Source organism: Aotus nancymaae, unplaced genomic scaffold, assembly GCF_030222135.1.
Source record: "Aotus nancymaae isolate 86718 unplaced genomic scaffold, 86718_ANA_hifiasm-v0.15.2.pri h1tg000015l_0, whole genome shotgun sequence".
In the NCBI taxonomy this organism is placed as follows: domain Eukaryota; kingdom Metazoa; phylum Chordata; class Mammalia; order Primates; family Aotidae; genus Aotus; species Aotus nancymaae.
This window is the reverse complement of record NW_026988426.1, coordinates 3,790,598-3,810,843: the sequence shown is the minus strand read 5'-3', so window position 1 is coordinate 3,810,843 and position 20,246 is coordinate 3,790,598. Positions and strand designations below refer to the sequence as shown.

Here is a 20,246-nt window from a genome sequence, read left to right as displayed (position 1 = left end):
TGAAAATATTTAAATGGGTATCTCTAATTCATGGAGCGAGGGGATGGGAGGGGTGAGGGAGGCCCAGCCCGGTCCTCCATCTGTGGAATCCCTTCTCTGCATTTCCCTTGCTGCTGCCTTGCTGAGCACTATCTTACATTGAGGATTAGAATCGTGTGCTAACTGATCTTCTGTTATCCTCCCTTCCGCTGGCTCTCACCTTTTTTCCACATCAGATCATCTGTAGTTCCCTCCCTTAATTACCATGATGTGGGAGTCCCCATTTCCTACAGGGAAAACAGTCACTTCTGTGAGATGCTCGTGGGCGCTCTCCCTCTCCCACACACCCCTTATACCCTGCATTTCATTCTCTTCCTAGTTCCTACCAGACTTTTCTGTGCCTCCTTTGCTCGTGCCAGGTGTCTTGCTAGGAATATCCTTCAGACATCAGATCACTGTTATCTTTGATTCTGCTCGCCCGTGACCTCCTAGGAAACTTCACTTGACATGACTACATTGGATCTGCTGCCGTCCTCCTCGTGCCCCTTCTGTATGTAACTGCACGTCTACCACCGCCTTCAGTGTAAGCGGGCCATACAGCTGTGTTCATGTGTTCATCTGGCAGCAGCACATTTAAGCACCTTTAGAACAGGAACAATTCTGTGTTCAGCCCTTGACCCCAAGCACCTAGTAGAACACCAGCAGCATGCCAGGTCCTTGGAAGATGCTTGATCACTGAAGGAATGAATGGAGATCCAGTAATGAGATTTTTCTTTTTTTTTCTTTTTTTTCTTTTTTTTTTTTTTTACATATGTAGAGAGAGAGGTGGAAATCAACAACAAAATAAAACTCCATAATTTTGTTATTTTCTAATAGTTCTTGTTTTTGAGTAAAAAGAATTCTTTAAGAACAAAATTTTTTTTTTTTTTTTTTTTTTTTTTTTAGAGAATGGGGAGGAGGAAAAAGGAAGAGAAAGAAAGAGAGAGAATGGGGACGAGGAAAAAGGAAAAGAAAGAGGGAGAGAGAATGGGAGTATTGCTTTCTTGCCCAGGCTAGAATGCAATTTAGTAATGGGTATTGAAAACCTCTTTTATACTGATAATTATACTTAATGATGTAGTCAGGAAGGAATAAGGGAAGAAGATAACAAACAAACAGCCAACCAATATTTCATTTAAACCTATGAAATGCTATGCGATTACTGAGGAGTGATTTACTTCCAATTATATAGTCACTTTTGGAATAGGTGTGAGGTGGTAATGTATGTTTTGTGTATTTGAAGTGGAGAGTTCTATAAATGTTTATTAAGTTTACTTGTTCCGGGTCTGAGTTCAAATCCTGAATATCCTTGTTAATTTTCTATCTCGTTGATCTATAGAATCTTTAGCTATTCTTGTTACATTGATCCTTTTACCATTATGGAATGTCCTTCTTTGCCTCTTTTGATCTTTGTTGCTTTAAAGTCTACTTAATCAGAGGCGAGAATTGCATCTCCTGCTTTTTGTTTATTTGTTTATTTTTACTCTCTGGTTGGTAAATCTTCCTCCTTCTCTTTGAGTCTTTGTGTATCGCTGCATGTAAGATGGGTCTGGATGCAGCATACCGATGGGTTTTGGCTTTTTATTCAATTAAAATATATATAACTTTAATACTGGCGTTTGATGCTAGCTGGCTGTTTTGCCCATTAGTTGATGTAAATTTTTCACTGTATTAATGTTCTTTGCTTTTTGATATATTTTTGGAAAGGCTGATATTGGTTGTTCCTTTATATGTATAGTGCTTCTTTCAGAAGCTCTTGTAAAGCAGGCCTGGTGGTGGTGAACTCTCTAAGTGCTTGTTTGTTCGCAAAGGATTTAATTTTTCCTTCGCTCATAAAGCTTAGTTTGGCTGGATAGGAAATTCTGGGTTGAAAGTTCTTTTCTTTAAGGATGTTAAATATTGGTCCCCACTCTTTTCTGGCTTGTAGGGTTTCTGCTGAGAGATCTGCTGTAAGTCTGATAGATTTCCCTTTATGGGTAACCTGACCTTTCTCTCTGGCTGCCCTTAGTATTTTCTCCTTCATTTCAACCCTAATAAATCTGGCAATTATGTGCCTTGGGGTTGGTCTTCTTGAAGAATATCTTTGTGGTGTTCTCTGTATTACCTGGAGTTGAATATTACCTTGCCTTGCTAGGTTGGGAAAGTTTTCCTGAATGATATCCTGAAGAGTATTTTCCAACTTGGATTCATTCTCTTCGTCACATTCAGGTACACCTATCAAACGTAGATTAGGTCTTTTCACATAGTCCCATATTTCCTGGAGACTTTGCTCATTCCTTTTTATCCTTTTTTCTCCAATCTTGTCTTCTCGTTTCATTTCACTGAGCTGGTCCTCGACTTCTGATATCCTTTCTTCTGCTTGATCAATTCGACTGTTTAAGCTTGTGCATGCTTCGCGAAGTTCTCATGTGGTGCTTTTCAGCTCCATCAATTCACTTATATTCCTCTCTAAATTGTCCATTCTCGTTAGCATTTCGTCAAACCTTTTTTTAAGGTTCTTAGTTTCTTTGCATTGCGTTAGAACAAGTTCTTTTAATTCACAGAAGTTTCTCATCACCCACGTTTTGAAACCTGCTTCTGTTACTGGAACACACTCGTTCTCCATTAAGCCTTGTTCCGTTACTGATGAGGAATTGCGATCCCCTGTAGAGGGAGAGGCATTCTGATTTTGAGTATTCTCTGCCTTTTTAGGCTGCTTTCTTCCCTTGATTATATATTTATCCATCTGTCGTCTTTGTAATTACCGACTTTCTAACTAGGTCTCTGAGCGGACGTCCACCTTTTTGATTCCCAGCGCCGAAAACTGAGCAATCCACTGCGCCGGCCAAGACAGCGGTGTTAAGATTGATGGTGCCTTTCTGCCCAGAAATCTCCGGACTCTGCACCAAGAACTGCCGCTTTAAGGCGCCAGCAAAACCGCCGCGCCGGCCACAAGAGTCGCACTGGCGACCCGTGGGGCTCCTCCGCTGGGAATCTCCTGGTCCGTGAGCTACAAATATTCGTCTGAAAGTGTGGCGTCCTCTCGTTCTCTGCGCTTTCACTGGGAGCTACGTGCCCGAGCTGCTAGTGATCAGCCATCTTGGATCTCTCTCCTCGATTTTTCTTTTTTTTTCGAGATGGAGTCTCACTCGGTTGTTCAGGCTGGAGTGCAATGGCAGGACCTCAGTTCACTGCAACCTCTGTCTCCCAGGTTCAGGCGATTCTCCTGCCTCAGCCTCCTGTATAGCTGGGATTACAGGCACCTGCCACCATGCCCAGCTAATTTTTGTATTTTTAGTAGAGATGGGGTTTTGCCATGTTGGCCAGGCTGGTCTCGAACTCCTGACCTCAAGCGATCCACCTGCCTCAGCATCCCAAAGTGCTGGGATTACAGGCATGAGCCACCACACCCTGCCAAGATTTTTTTTCCTAATCTTTTTTTCTCTCCCACAAAATGTAGTACAAAGTTAGGGGTGTGCTAAGCTCCTGTATTACTTAACACGGGGAAAGTGACCCTGGAAGGCGGTAAGATCTAGTTCCTCTATGCCTTTGCCATGGTACATTGCCAACCACTCCACATTAAGCAGCCATGTGCTGTTCCAGGGTCACTGTCCTTTGGGGATGTGGCTGTGGGCTTCACCTGGAAAGAGTGGCAGCAGCTGGACCTGGAGCAGAGGACCCTGGACCAGGACGTGATGCTGGAGGACTGCAGCCACCTGCTCTCTGTGGGTGAGGAAGGGTTCCCAGTGTTCCTCGGGTTACATGACCTCTTTCTTTTCTTAGTTGTATAAAACTGGGAAGCCTCTCGTGCACTAAAAGTGCTAGGCTAGGCGTGGTGGCTCATGGTTGTGATCCCAGCACTTTGGGAGGCTGAGGTGGGAGGATTGCTTGAGGCCACGGGTTCAAGACCAGACTGGGCAACATAGCAAGACTCAATCTATACAAATTAAAAATAAAAAATTAGCCAGGCATGGTGGCATGTGCCTGCAGTCCCAGCTACTTGGGAGTCTGAAATGGAAGGATCGCTTGAGGCCCAAGTTCAAGACTAGCCTGGGCAACATGGCAAGACCCCGTCTCTACAAAAACATTAAAAAATTGAGCATGGTGATGCATGCCTGTAGTCCCAGCTACTCGGGAGGCTGAGGCAGGAGGATTGCTTAAGTGCAGGAGGTTGAGGCTGTGGTGAGCTGTGATTGTGCCACTGCACTCCAAGCTGGGCAAAAGAACAAGACCCTGTGTCAAAAATAAAAGGGCTTGGCCTTGGGTTTCAGCAGTCAAAGAGTCTGGATCTCACTTGGAGTCTTTGTGGAGTTACCTCCCAAGTGAATCAGCTTTTCCGTGGCTGAGATGTCCACCTTTTGTTCTGCAGGCTGAACTAACAGTCCACTTGCTGGGAAGGCCCAGCTGGCTCAGCACAAATCCGATAACTGTTTCTCCCAAACAGGGTGTCAAGTTGGCAAACCAGCTGTGATCTTCAGGTTGGAGCAGGGGAAAGAGCCATGGATAGAGGAGGAGGAGGAGATGGACACATGGCACTTCGCAGGTGAGCTGGTGGCCTACAGGGGTCGGGGTATGAGGCTCCTGGAAGTCTACAAAGCAGAACCATGGATGTTTGCTCGTTTTGAGAAGGAGTCTTATTCTGTTGTCCAGTTTGGAGTGCAGTGGTGCAATCTGAGCTCACTGCAACCTCCACCTCCCGGGTTCAAGCAGTTCACCTGCCTTAGCCTCCCAAGTAGCTAGGATTACAGGCGTCCGCCACCACACCCAGCTAATTTTGTGTTTTTAGTAGAGGTGGGGTTTACACCATATTGGTCAGGCTGGTTTCAAACTCCTCACCCCGGGTGATCCACCCACCTCGGCCTCCCAAAGTGCTGGGATTGTAAGTGTGAGCCACCACACCTGGCTGGATGTTCTCTTGCTTCAGGCAACTGTTCTTAAAAGCCTGGGATCTTGGTTCAGGATAATGGCTCACGCCTGTAATCCCAGCACTTTGGGAGGCCAAGGTAGATGGATCACCTGAGGTCAGGAGATCGAGACCATCCTGTCCAACATGGTGAAACTCCATCTCTACTAAAAATACAAAAATTAGCCAGGTGTGGTGGCATGCTACTCGGGAGGCTGAGACAGGAGAATCACTTGAACCTGGGAGGCAGAGGTTATAAGCCAAGATTGCGCCATTGCACTGCAGCCTGGGCAATAGAGCGAGATTCTGTCTCAAAAAAAAAAAAAAAAGCCTCGGATCTTTGCAAGAAGCTGAGATCTTTGTTTAAGACATTCGGCCCTAAACCTTGAGATGCTCAGTGATCCTGCCACTTGCACACATCACTGCACAATTCCTTTCCTGTTCCTGGATTTTAGAGAAAGGCATAGTCTGTTTTCTTTGTCTTTTGATACAGAATCTGGCTCTGTCACCCAGGCTGCAGGGCAGTGGTGTGATCTCGCCTCACTGCAACCTCTGCCTCCTGGGTTGAAGTGATTCTCCTGCTTCAGCCTCCTGCTTACCTGGGATTACAAGTGTGTGCCATCATACCCAGCTAATTTTTGTGTGTGTGTGTATATATATATATGTATATATATTTAGTAGAGATGGGGTTTCTCTATGTTGGCTAGGCTAGTCTTGAACTCCTGACCTCAGGTGATCCTCCCACCTTTGCCTCCCAAGGTGCTGGGATTACAGACTTGAACCACTGCACCTGGCCCTCTTTGAGACAAGGTCTTGCTCTGTCATCCAGACTGGAGTGCAATGGAGTGATCATAGGTCACTGCAGCCTCCAACTCCTGGGCTCAAGTGATCCTCTTACTTCAGCCTCCTGAGTAGATGGTACTACAGGCACACGCCTTCACACGGAGCCAATTTTTTATTTATTTTTGTAGAGATGGGGTCTCCCTATGTTGTCCAGGGTGTTCTCGAACTCCTGGGCTCAAGGGATGCTCCTGCCTCAGCCTCCTGAGGTGGGACTACAGGCATGATCCATATGCCCGACCGTCTATTTTCATTTGTCCTTTTATTCTGCTCTGCCGTCCCCACTAAGACCTTGGTTGCTAAGTCTTCCTGTAGGATCTTCAGTCTTTTCCCTGTGGTTATAAGACAGGCTTTCTCTTGTGTTCAGAGATTTCATTTATCTCCCCTATGTTAAAAGAGCTGTTATTTTGTGCCATTTGTTTTACTTTTCATCTTTTTCTTTCACCATGAAATACCTCAAAATCATTTGCTACATGTATAATTCAGTCCCCATTCTCTTCGTCACAGCCGCAAACTGGTGAAAGCCATTCCTGTCCTTTAGTGTAACTTGATGACTTGATTTTTTAAATTTCTTGTGAGATGGAGTCTCACTCTGTCACCAGGCTGGAGTGCAGTGGCACCATCTTGGCTCACTGTGACCTCCGACTCCCGGGTTCAAGTGATTCTTCTGCCTCAGCCTCCCGAGTAGCTGGGACTACAGGCATGTGCTACCACGCCTGGCTAATTTTTGTCTTTTTAGTAGAGACAGGGTTTCACCATTTTGGCCAGAATGATCTCGATCTCTTGACCTTGTGATCTGCCCACCTCGGCCTCCCAAAGTGCTGGGATTACAGGTATGTGCCACCACACCTGGCCAACTTGATGAGTTTAAATCACTGCTGTCTCCCTCCCAGCTCACCCTTGTGTGGCATTGATTCATGCTGATCAGCAAGTTTCTGCCACAGAAAACAAAGGGGCTGGGTTATTTGCAGCTGGCACCATCTATCCTATTAAATGCTTGTTCAGGGTCCAGGCTCAGTGACTCACACCTGTAATCCCAGCACATTGGGAGGCTGAGGCAGACAGATCACATGAGGTTAGGAGTTTGAGACCAGCCTGGCCAATATGGCAAAACCCCATTTCTATTAAAAATACAAAAATTAGCCAGGCATAGTGGCATGCACCTGTAGCCTCATCTAATCAGGGGGCTGAGCGGGGAGGATCACTTGAGCACAGGAGGTTGAGGCTGTAATGAGCTGTGGTTCCTCCAAGTTTGGGCAACAGAGCGTAACCCTGTCTCACCAGTAATGGAATCAAATAACTAAACACTCCAGGCATGGCAGCTGTCAATTATAGTCCAGAACTTTTTTTTGTTTTTGAGACAGAGTGTTTGTTGCTCAGCCTGGAATGCCGTGGCACGATCTCAGCTCGTGGCAACCTCTACCTCCCAGGCTCAAGCAGTCCTCCTGCCTCAGCCTCCCCAGTAGCTGGGATTATAGGTGCATGCACCATGCCTGGCTAATTTTTGTATTTTTAATAGAGTTGGGGTTTCACCATGTTGGCCAGGCTGGTCTCAGACTCCTGACCCCAGGTGATCTGCCTGCCTCTGCCTCCCAAAGTACTAGGATTACAGGCATGAGCCACCACACCCGGCCAGGAACTTCTAACCCCTAACAGAGGAGTGACACCCTTGACTGGACATAAGCACCAGAGGTGAGGCAGAAGGTAGCGTCTTTCATTTAAAATGCAAATGAAGATACACCAGGTGTGGTGGCTCATGCCTGTAATCTCAGCATTTGGGGAGGCTGAGCCAAAAGAATTGCTTGAGGCCTGGACTTTGAGACTAACCTGGGCAACATAGTAAAACTCCATCTCTACTGAAAAAAAAAAAAAAACTAGGCATGAGCCTCCATGCCTGGCTAATTTTTATAATCCCAGCTAACTGGGAGGCAGGAGGATCACTTGAACCCAGAAGCTCAAGACAAGCCTGGGCAACATAGTGAGACCCCCATATCTACAAAAACAATTTTAAAACCTAGCTGCACATGGTGGCATGGACCTGTCACCCTAGCTAATTGGGAGGCTGAGGTGGGAGGATCGCCAGAGCCTGGGAGTTTGAGGCTCAAGTGAGACCCTGTTTTCAATATAAAATCATCAAAGTGGTAATACAGGCATCAGAAGACAGCAGGGAATATGACTGAGGCCAGGATGGCTTGTGTGTACTCTAGTGTTCTTCTGCTGGACATCATAAAGATCCGTAAGTCCATGTGAGAATAAGTCACTGCAGAAAAGACCTCTAGCTCTAAGGTAATTTCATAAGGACCTACAGCCTGGTACGATGGCTCACACCTGCAATCCTAGCACTTTGGGAGGCTGAGGTGGGCGGACTGCCTGAGCTCAAGAGTTCAAGACCAGTCTGGGCAACATGGTGAAACCCCATCTCTACTAAAATACAAAAATTAGCTGTGTGTGGTGGCATGTGCCTGTAGTCCCAGCTACTCAGACGGGATCAGGCACATGCAGGGTGGTATGGCCATAGACAGTTCCTGCTACTTGGGAGGCTGAGGCAGGAGAATTGCTTGAACCCAGGAAGCAGAGGTTGCAGTGAGCTGAGATCACGCCATTGCACTCCACCCTGGGCGACAGTGAGACTCCGTCTCCAAAAAATAAATAAGAACCTAATGGCCGGGCGCAGTGGCTCACGCCTGTAATCCTAGCACTTTGGGAAGCCAAAGCGGGTGGATCACCTGAGGCCAGGAATTGGAGACTAGCCTAGACAACATGGTGAAAACCCATCTCTACTAAAAATAGAAAAAATTAACCAGGTGTCATGGTGGGTGCCTGTTATTCCAGCTACTCTGGAGGCTGAGGCAGGACAATTGCTTGAACCCAGGAGGTAGAGGCTGCAGTCAGCCAAGATAGCACCATTGGACTCCAGCCTGGGCAGCAAGAGCAAAACTCCGTCTCAAAAAAAAAAAAAAAAAGGACCTCATGCTTTGAGAAAATCCAGTCAGTCAGTAAACAGAATGAAAGGGAGCATAAGGTGGGGAGCACGCAGGAAGTGCTGATCATGAAGGCCTTTGTGTAACCTTGTCCTTAAGGGAGGGACTAGGCACTTGCCTTTACTACTTTTTGGGACAGAGTTTCACTCCATCACCCAGGCTGGAGTGCAGTGGTGTGATCACAGCTCACTACAGCTTCAACCTCCCAGACTCAAGCAGTCCTCCCGCCTCAGCCACCCGAGTATCTGAGATTACAGGCAGTGAGGCTTGAAATCACAAAATGAATCTTCCCTGCAAGCTTTTCTGCACTAATTTTGTGATAGAATACTCCAAGATTAAATAAGTGTATGGCGGGTGCGGTGGCTCACATCTGTAATCCCTGCACTTTGGGAGGCTGAGGCAGGTGGATCACTTGAGGTCAGGAGTTCAAGGCCAGCTTGGCCAACATCTTGAAATCCCATCTCTACTAAAATACAAAATTTAGCCAGGTGTGATGGCTCATGCCTGTTATCCCAGCTACTTGGGAGGCTGAGGCAGGAGAAGCACTTGAACCTGGGAGGTGGAGGTTGCAGCGAGCCGAGATCACGCCACTGCACTTCAGTTTGGGCGACAGAGCCAGACTCCATCTCACAAAACAACAACAGCTGGGTGTGGTGGCTCATGCCTGTAATCCCATCTCTTTGGGAGGCTGAGGCGGATCAGGAGGTCAAAGGATCAAGACCATCCTGGCCAACATGGTGAAACCCCGTCTCTACTAAAAATACAAAAAGTTAGCCTGGTGTGGTGGCAGGCACCTGTATCCCCAGCTGCTTGGGAGGCTGAGGTGGAAGAATTGTTTGAACCGGGGAGGCGGAGGTTGCAGTGAGCCAAGATTGTACCACTGCTCTCCAGCGTGGCAGCAGAGCAAGACTCCATCTCAAAACAACAACAACAACAACAACAACAAAGTTTGTGTTATTTTTTCTAGAAGTTTGGCAAGTTGTTACCCAACCAGGTAGACAACAGCAACAAGACCAACATTTGAGCGATGCTGTCTTTTACACGAGAAAGACTGGACCCAAAACGGGCTTCATGAATATAACCAACTTGGGGGAAAACATCAAAACACAAACCTCATTCCCTCCAAACAGGAGGTCACACCTGTGACTCGTGTGGAAAGTCCACCTGGACCTCACTCCTAATTCCTACCTGGCAAGGAGGAGATTTGAGTGTGACAGCCGTGGGAACTTGTTTCTCTATTCGAAGCTTGAAACTCCACCTTCAGGAGTGAATCCACGTGAATGTGACCAGTGTAGAAAAGCTTTAAGCTATAACGCAGGCCTTCAGGCAGATCAGGGAGCCAGTAGTGAGAAACCCCACACAGGCACAAAGTGTAGGAAAGCCTTCTCCTGCAGATTGGACCTCATGGTACATCACGGGGTCCACACTGGGGAGATATCCTTTGGGTGCAGTGAATGAGGGAGTGGTTTCAGGAAGAAGGTTTGCCCCAACAGAAAGGGAATTCACACAAAAGAGAAACCCAGTAGAGCCAGCAGACATGGTAAAACGATCTTCCAGAAGCCAGGTCTCTCTGTCCCTGGGACCTCCCCTGCCGCAGCAAAGCGTTACCAGTGTTTGGAGTGTGAGAAAACCTTCTCCCACAAGTCACGCCTCATCGAGCACCATCGCTCCCACACGGGAGAGAAGCCCTATGGCTGCAGGGAATGCGGGAGGTCCCTCTCCCGGAAACGTGCCTCATCATCCACTACAGAGTCCACACAGGAGAGAAGCCCTATGGCTGCAGTGACTGTGGAAAGGCCTTTTTCCAGAAATCATACCTTATCCTGCATCAGAGGACTCACATGGGGAGAAGCCCTACAGGTGCGCAGAGTGTGAGAAAGCCTTCTCCCAGAACTCCTGCCTCATCACACACCAGCAGACTCACATCACACACTAGCAGACTCACATCACAGACCAGCAGACTCACATCACAGACCAGCAGACTCACATCACAGACCAGCAGACTCACATGGGGAGAAAGGCCTACCAGTGCTCACACGGTGGGAAGATCTCCCAGAAGGCAAACCTCACCTGACATCACCAGCTCCACACCAGAGAGAAGCTGCGTGGGTGAAGAGGAGATGGCGGGACTGTCACCAAGTCACATCATGCGGCCACCAAACATCCAGGAGGGACATCAGGGAAGAGCCCTCCACCAAAACTACGATACCACCTAGGCAGAGGTCCCATATCGGGATGAAATTCTGTCAATTTGGTGGCTTAAGAAAAGCATAGTCGGCTGAGCGAGGTGGCTCACGCCTGTAATCCCAGCACTTTGGGAGGCTGAGGCAGGTAGATCCCCTGAGATAAGGAGCTCGAGACCAGCCTGCCAAACATGGAGAAAACGTCTCTACTAAAAATATGAAAAATTAGCTGGGTGTGGTGGCGCATACCTGTGATCCATACCTGTGATCCTAGCTACTTGGGAGGCTGAGGCAGAAGAATCACTTGAACCTGGGAGGTGGAGGTTGCAGTGAGCCAAGATAACACCATTATTGCACTCCAGCCTAGGCAACAAGAGCAAAACCCCGTCTCAAAAAAAGAAAAAAGAAAAAGAAAAAAGACCAGCCTGGCCAACATGGTGAAAACCCCGTCTCTACTAAAAATATAAAAAATTAGCTGGGTGCCATGGTGGATGCCTGTCATCCCAGCTACTTGGAGGTTGAGGCAGGAGAATCACTTGAACCTGGGAGGTGGAAGTTGTAGTGAGCTAAGATTGTGCCACTGTCTTCCAGCCTGGGCAACAGTGCAAGACTCTGTCTCAAAAAAAGAAAAAAAAAAAAAAGCTGTCCTCAATCTCTCTCTTAGGGGCATTCGCATCCCACATACCTGTAGCATTTGGGGGAAGGTTGGGAGGCTCTCCTGCTCCAGGGCTGGGGCTTGTGTTTCATGTTCCCAGACACAGGCCTCAAGCCACAGATAAAGATGGAGATGGTATGAGAATAGACTCTTCCTCCAAAATCATGTCACTGCACTCCAGCCTGGGTGACAGAGTGAGACTCCATCTCAAAAAAAAAAAGGTACAGAGCTCTAGAAAACAGTTTGGTGTGTGGGTGTGGTGGCTCACACTTGTAATCCCAGCACCTTGGGGGGCTAAGGCAGGCAGATCACAAGGTCAAGAGAATGAGACCATCCTGACAAGGATGGTGAAACCGTCTCTCCTAAAAATACAAAAATTAGCTGGATGTGGTGGTGTGCACTTGTAGTCCCAGCTATTTGGGAGGCCAAGGCAAGAGAATCACTGCCTCACTCTCTGCTAAGAGGCAGAGGTTGCAGGGAGCGAAGATCATGCCACTGCACTCCAGCCTAGTGAATTAAATCTCAATGCTTTTGAGACATCATCTCATAAACAAAAACAAAAAAAAACAACAAAAACAGAAAAAACAAGGTTGCGTTAAAGATGTAGAGGATCTTTGTGATCTGACCAAGGACAAAGACGTTTGCCAACCCCCAGGCACGGTGCCACCAGCCTGTAATTCCATCACTTTGGGAGGCCAATGTGGGTGGATGACCTGAAGTCAGGAGTTCTAGACCACCCTGGCAAACATGGTGAAACCCCATCTCTATTATAAATACAAAAATTAGCTGGGCATGGTGTTGGGTGCCTGTAATCTCAGCTACTTGGGAGGTTGAGGCAGGAGAATCACTTGAATTCGGGAGGTGGAGGTTGCAGTGAGCTGAGATCGGGTCATTGAATTCCAGACTGGGCAACAAGAGCAAAACTCTCTCTCAAAAAAAAAAAAAAAAAAAAAAAAAATGGATGAAAGAAAGAAAAAAATTACCCAGGGCTCTACTTCCTGAAGAGAATGACGCAAGCATAAAAAGAAAATTATGTTTCAATGAAAAATGAAGCATATTTGGAAGACCAAGTTGTTTGAATCCAACCCTGTTCATTCTTTCAGGTATTTTACACCTCTTTGGAAATTGTAGGTAATTGATGTAAGTTATTTTACACCTCTTTGGAAATTGTAGGTAATTGATGTAAGTTATTTTACACCTCTTTGGAAATTGTAGGTAATTGATGCAAGTTATGTTCTGTCCAGTGGAAGTTGGTTGACTTCCCCCAATCTCCACCAGAGAATATCCAGTTTAGACTGCATTTCTTCATTATATAATCATGTCAATATTCCTGATCTGAAAATATATGTCTGTTTCTCAGATAGTCTCTCTCTCTCTCTCTTTTTTTTTTCTTTATACAGGGTATCGTTCTGTTGCCCATGCTGGATTTCCATGGTGAGATCTTGGCTCACTGGTTCAAGCAATTCTCCTACCTCAGCCTCCCAAGTAGCTGGGATTACAGGTGTACACCACCACACCTAATGCATTTTTGTATTTTTAGTAGAGATGGTGTTTCACCATGTTGGCCATGCTGGTCTTGAACTCCTGACCTCAAGTGATCCACCTGCCTCAGCCTCCCAAAGTGCTGGGATTACAGGTGTGAGCCACAATATAGAGTTTTAAAGGCTCTCTGTTTTGATTGGCTTATAGAGCTACATAAGTACTTATGTAAGTTGAACTTGCCTAAATTCTTAGAAAAAGGGAAATTGAACTTCTATTGCTTTGATGTACTAGGAAAGCATTTTTTACTGAAACTAACTTAAATGTTTTAGGAATTCAAGTTCACATATGGTTCTCATATATGTTACTGAGCAGTCAATGGACTCGCTCCCCAAAGTATATAGCAGCCAATAGCATGGCTCCACCTTTTGAGAAATTAAGCTTTTTTGACCAGGTACAGTCGCTCTTGCCTGTAATCCAGCACTCTGGGAGGCGGAGGCAGGTGGATCACCAGAGGTCCAGAGTTTGAGACCCACCTGACCAACATGGAGAAAGCCCATCTCTACTAAAAATACAAAATTAGGGGCCGGGCACTGTGTCTCACGCCTGTAATCCCAGCACTTTGGGAGGCCGAGGCGGGTGGATCACGAGGTCAAGAGATCGAGACCATCCTGCTCAACATGGTGAAACCCCGTCTGTACTAAAAATACAAAAAATTAGCTGGGCATGGTGGCACGTGCCTGTAATCCCAGCTACTCAGGAGTCTGAGGCAGGAGAATTGCCTGAACCCAGTGTAAGGTCTGTTCTCGCCGAGGATAAAACGAAGAAACTGAGGCCAGCATGAAAATAATCCAATGCAAGGGAATTTATTCAGGCTCCCAGGTGAAGTTCTGTGGTCCGACAGGAGGGGCCAGAGAAGTAGTATGAACTCCTCTCAGACGGGGTATTATAGGGAGTGAAACATCTCAATTGGTTGTGGGAGAGCAGGACTGCTATTGGGTAAGTTACAAGCCTTAGGACTTGGCTTGTTGTTGGTTGGAATTACTCGGCTGCTATTGGTTGTTAAGACTTGGCTGCTATTGGTTGTTAAGACTCGGCTGTTATTGGTTGTTAAGACTCGGCTGCTATTGGTTATTAAGACTTGGCTGCTATTGGTTGTTAAGACGCTAGAGTTACCACATCTTGTTTGCATACTGGGCTCTTTTAAGGGAAGGTCAGGCTGTGTGAGCATAGGAGAAGGGAAAAAGCCTGAGCATGTCTGAGCTTGCCTAAGCTCGTCCGGGATTGTCCAAGCTTTTGAAAAGAAGGGGGGTGGTCTGCGTCCGTGCTCCCGGTGAGGCAACCGGCCTTACACCCAGGAGGCAGAGGTTGCGGTGAGCCGAGATTGCGCCATTGCACTCCAGCCTGGGTAAACAAGAGCAAAACTCTGTCTCAAAAAAAAAAAAAAAAATTAGCTGGGCATGGTGGAGGGTGCCTGTAATCCCAGCTACTCTGGAGGTTGAGGCAGGAGAATTGCTTGAACCTGGGAGGCAGAAGTTGCAGTGAGCTGAGATTGCGCCATTGCACTCCAGCCTGGGCAACAAGAGCGAAACTCCGTTTGGGGCAGAGGGAAAGAGAGAGAAGTAAAGCTTTTGTGTACGTCAACTGGCAAGAACACAGGAGGAAACCCTTAAATCTCCCTTTCCCAGCTGGGGGCTGTGTCAGGTTTTATAAGTTTAGGATTTGATTGGATCTTGCAATGAAGGAATGCTGGGAGGTGTGATCTGACTGGATCCTGCCATGGGGGGGGTGATACCAAAACTCAATCTGATTGGTTCCTGGCTCCTGCTGTGGCGTGTCCGCTTCTTAGGCTTCTTAAATGGATCCCGTCGCGTCTCCTCAGTCCAAACTCTTAGGCTCCAGTCCACGGTTGCATGCTTGGTTAATCTGGGCATGCTCAGGGTATGTGACCTTTAACCTGGGAGTCCATGGCAATTGAAAAGCAACTGACAACTTTACTACATAAAAGTTGAACTGAGGCCTGGAGCGGTGCCTCAGGCCTGTAATCCCAGCACTGTGGGAGGCTGAGGCTGGTGGTTCACCTGAGGACCAGGGTACAAGAACCTGAGGTAAGGAGAGACGGGGTTTTGCCAAAAACAGTGAAACCCCATCTCTACTAAAAATACAAAAATTACCCACGCGTGGTGGCGCATGCCTGTAATTCCAGCTACTCCGGAGACTGAGGCAGGAGAAGCGCTTGAACCTGGGAGGTGGAGGTTGCATTGTGTCCATTACCTTTAGGTTTCACTCCATGGTTGCACGGTTAGTTAATCTGGGCATGCTCAGGGTACCGGGAGATTGCAGTGAGCTGAGATCTCGCCATTGCACTCCAGTCTGGGCGACAAGAGTGAAACTCCATCAAAAAAATCAAAAAACAAAAACAAAAAAAAAAGCAAAAAACACCAGTTGAACTAGATTTGGTCTGATACAGTTACACATTTACAAACTGTTCCTCCAACCCCCTGCCAACACATTCCACTCCTCATTCAGGAGGGAAGAGGGATGGAGGTCATGTTTCTGTATCTACTTCATGCTGACCAGGGGCACTGAGTCCCCTAAAATTAGAAGAATGAAACTCTTGGGCTGCTGAGTCCAGGTGAGTTTTAGAGTCCCCCGGAGTTGCTGGAAGGGCTGGTATTGTTGCAATACAAATTGAAGGTGGAAATGTTGGCACATGGAAGGAAAACAGCTTACCATCAGTTTAATATATAGGACTGAAAAGTAAAAGAAGAGGCTGGGCACGGTGGCTCACGCATGTAATCCCAGCACTTTGGGAGGCCGAGGCAGGTGGATCACCTGAGGTCGGGAGTTTGAGACCAGCCTGACCAACATGGAGAAACCCTGTCTCTACTAAAAATTTAAAATTAGCTGGGCGTAGTGGCACATGTCTGTAATCCCGGTTACTCAGGAGGCTGAGGCAGGAGGAATGGCTTGAGCCCGGAAGGTGGAGGTCACAGTGAGCCGAGATCGCGCCATTGCACTCCAGACTGGGCAACAAGAGCAAATCACTGTTTCAAAAAAAAAAAAAAAAGAAAGAAAGAAAAGTAAAGTAACAGGAGAGCAGTGGCCACGAGGGGCCCCAGCAGAGGAAGAAACCAGGTGATCTCAGTGGTTGGCTGGATGTGGTGGCTCATACCTGTAATCCAGTACTTTGGGAGGCTGAGGCAGGCAGATCCCTTGAGCTCAGGGGTTCCAGACCACCTTGGCCAACATGATGAAGCCCTGTTTCTACTAAAAGTACAAAAATTAGCCAGGCGTTGTGGTGGCATATGCTACAGTCCTAGCTACTCAGGAGGCTGAGGCAGGACAATTGCTTGAACCCGGGAGGCAGAGGTTGCAGAGAGCTGAGATTGCACCACTGCACTCCAGCCAGGGTGACAGAGCCAGGCTCCGTCTCTAAATAAATCAATCAGTCTCAGCGAATGAACTACCCTTGATATGGTGTGTCTCTGTGTCCCCACCCAATCTCGTGTGAAATTGTCATTTCCAGTATTGAGGGAGAAACCTGGTGGGAGGTGCTGGGCTCATGGGGGCTGACTTCCCCCTTGCTGTTCTTGTGATGGTGAGTGAGCGCTCATGGGCTCTGGTTGTTTACAAGTGTGTGGCCCCTCCCCCTTGACTCTCTCTCCTGCTTCACCATGGCAAGACGTGCCTGCTTCCCCTTTGCCTTCTGCCATGATTGTCCGTTTCCTGAGGCCTCCCCAGCCACACTTCCTGTACAGCCCTCAGAACTGTAAGTCAATCAAATCTCTTTTCTTCATAAATTACCCAGTTTCAGGTAGTTCTTTATTGCGGTGTGAAAAAAGAGGAACGGAGGCTTCTGGTTGAAGGAATGCAGCCATTCTGCTTGTTTGAATATTTCCTTTATATGTACTTCTATTTCCCGGGAGGTGTTTCTCCAAGTGCAATCGGAGGTATTGGTGACCACACATACCACTTACTGTTCTGCTAGTAAAGAGTAAGGTTGATCAGTGACCTACTGCTTTTTCAGTCTGGCCTGGAAAATCACCTGTGTAACTGGTGATGGTATCAGTAAGCACCAGGAGGTATGGAAATCCTCCAGGAGCCACAGGCATCACATTGACGTCCATTTGCCAGTATTCCCTGGCATGGTTCTTCTGAATTGTACTGCCTTGGCCAAAAGAGGTATGGGAGGGGCTGGAGACAGTGGCTCATGCCTTTAATGCCAGCACTTTGACAGGCCAGGATGGGTGGATCTTTTGAGGTCAGGAGTTCAATACCAGCCTGGCCAACATGGTAAAACCTCATCTCTATAAAGTACAAAAATTAGATGGGTATGGTGGTGTGTGCCTGTAATCCCAGCTATTCAGGAGGCTAAGACAGGAGAATCACTTTAGCCCAGGAGGTGGAATTTGCAGTGAGCCGAGATGGCACCACTGCATTCCAGCCTGGGAGGAAGAGAGAGAGAGAGAGACCCTGTCTCAAAAAAAAAAAAAAAAAGAAGTATGAGAGGTCTGGTTGGAGCATTGATATTCTGATGATAGACACAGTGGTTAGCCGCTTTATCCATTAAATTGTTTCCTTTCATCGTGGGGTCCTTATAATGCCAGTGAGCAAGCCGTGTCCCATGTCCTTCCCATAGTGTAAGGAGTCATGGACATCTTTTACAATAACCCAGTTCACATTTGCAGGCACTCATATCCTGCCTCTTCTATTTAGGGGCCACCTTATGGAACTCAGGTGATATCCATCTCCAGTGGATTTTAAAATCCCCCAGGCAGGGGCAGGTGCAGTGGCTCACACCTATAATCCCAGCACTTTGGGAGACTGAGGTGGGTGGATCACTTGAGGTCATGAATTCAAGACCAGCCTGGCCAACATGGTGACACCCATCTTTATTAACAATCCAAAAAATTATCCGGGTGTAGTGACAGGTGCCTGTAATCCCAGCTACTTGAGAGTTTGAGGCAGGAGAATCACTTGAACCTGGTAGGCAGCCATTACAGTGAGCTGAGATTACCCTATCCCACTCCAGCCTGGGGAACAAGAGTGACACTTTGTCTCAAAAAAGAAAAAAAAGAAAAAAAATTCCTCAGTGGAGTACCTCAGCTTATTTTATAAAGAGCTACTGAAGGAAGCAGAGACATTTGGAGAACTTCCCCACCCATGCAGCTATCTTGGCCATGGCTTCTGAAATTTACTATTTCAGAGTCACCCCGTTGATGACCTTGGCAATGGACTACAGTAAACTGTTTAGGCCTTTCCACGGCCCAAATCAGTGGCAGTATTTCTGTTGCACATTCGATTCCATGTTATTTGCATTTAGAAGCCTCCCTTTAGGCAGAATTTTGCTTTTGTTGCCCAGGCTGGAGTCCAATGGCACAATCGTGGTTCACGGCAACCTCCGCCTCCCGGATTCTAGGGATTCTCCTGCCTAAGCCTCCCAAGTAGCTGGGTTGACAGGCATGTGACACCATGCCCGGCTTATTTTGTATTTTTAGTAGAGATTGGGTTTCTCCACATTGGTCAGGCTGGTCTCAAACTCCCAACCTCGGGTGATCAGCCCTGCTCAGACTCCCAAACTGCTGGGATTACAGGCGTGAGGTCCCCTTTATTCCAGATCGCCCCATGGGCAGGGACCACAGAGATTGCATCTTGTGAGTCTGCAAAAACAGTGAAGGCCTCGTCCTGTCTTAGGTTCAGGGCTCAGGTTCATGCAGATTTTCCCAGCCCTCTGTGCTGAAGTCCCTGCGTGAGGCTCTGGGCTGGTTTCCTGTAGGTAGAGAACTTCACGTCCTGCCCTTCACTGGCCTCTTTTCATGAAGCTCCTGCCATCTGCAGACCATGGCTTCCTTTTCTTCTTCAACCACATCTCTGTTATTAAAGCTCTGGAAGTCAGCTGGACATGGTGGCTCATGCCTCTAATCCCAGCACTCTGGGAGGTCGAGGTAGATGGATCACTTAAGGTCTGAAGTTCGAGACCAGCCTGGCCAACATGGTGAAACCATCTGTAATATTTACAAAAATTAGTCAGGCATACAAATGGGCACTGATAGTCCCAGCTACTCGGGAGGCTGAGGCAGGTTAATCGCTTGAACCCGGGAGGCAGAGGTTGCAGTAAGCTGAGATTGCACCACTGTGCTCCACCCTGGGCAAGAGAGTGAGACTCTGTCTCTACAAACCAAAACAAAACAAAACTCTAACTTGGGATTATCCTTCTCTTCTAATTTTAAAAAATATATTAACAAAAAATAGATGTAGATGCTGTGTTGCCCAGGCTGGTCTTAAACCCCTGGCCTCAAGTGATCCTCCCTCCATAACCTCCAAAAGTGCTGGATTACAGGTGTGAGCACTGTTTCCAGACTTACGTTGTTGCTATGTAAAAACAAAATACAGAATTATCTTCCAGAGCCAATAAATATGTTCAAATAACCGAAACCTCATTAAGGAAAAATGTCACTCGACAGCAAATAAGCAATCTGGAGCAATCTGATCGCACTTGCTGTGAAGATGAGAAAACTTCATGTTTGTTACATTTCCCAAGATGCACTGCACTGTTCTCTTGAAAACACACAGCTCATGGCCTCCTTCAAAACACACATCCTCTTCAAAGTAACTTACAAATATGTCCATAGAAGGACAAAAATTACATCTGAATTCTCACATTTCAAATCATACACTAAACATCAAATCCAAATTTATTTTTACAAGAATTTAGGGGAAGTACCACTTAACTGTACAGATAATAGATATATTAAGTAAGTATCATAGATAAAAAGAGGGCTCGCTTCAGAAGCACGTGTAATAACATACAAAGGTTGACAGATAAAAGATTTAGGATAGAAAGAATCCTCTCTTAAAAAGGAAAACAAAATTATATTTATATATACATAATGGCTATAACACCCATCACACAACTTTATAGAAATTCAAAAACAGTATTTCCAAACTCTTTAAATAAATGTAGTAATAATTCTATACCCATCTTTTTCAGAATAAACCAGTAAAATGTATAGTATATATTAAACATATTACTATATATCTAAGACATGTTAAAAATCACAACTGAATTCTCACAATTTGGTAACAAACACTAAACAGGAAATAAAAATTTCTATCAGAAGATTTACGGGAACTACCACATAGCTATAAATATAATAGATTATCATGTAAGTATCATAGATAGAGTACTCACTTCAGGAGCACAT

At 46.6% G+C, this 20,246-nt stretch overlaps 1 protein-coding gene across 3 annotated transcripts in view; it reads left to right on the top strand.

Moving 5' to 3' along the window:
* Nucleotides 1-3,120: 3,120 nt before the first annotated feature.
* The window catches only part of LOC110569332 (zinc finger protein 37A-like), a 34,516-nt gene continuing 17,390 nt past the window's right edge, over nucleotides 3,121-20,246 (top strand). For 2 of the 3 annotated variants that reach the window (XM_064376472.1, XM_064376473.1), the window contains exons 1-2: nucleotides 3,121-3,726; nucleotides 4,442-4,540. In XM_064376472.1, coding sequence (XP_064232542.1) covers nucleotides 3,552-3,726; nucleotides 4,442-4,540 — 274 coding nt within the window. In that variant the 5' untranslated portion in view covers nucleotides 3,121-3,551. Of the gene's footprint in view, nucleotides 3,727-4,441; nucleotides 4,541-9,688; nucleotides 10,741-20,246 lie in introns of those variants that run through there. The other variant, XM_064376471.1, reaches the window with a different exon arrangement.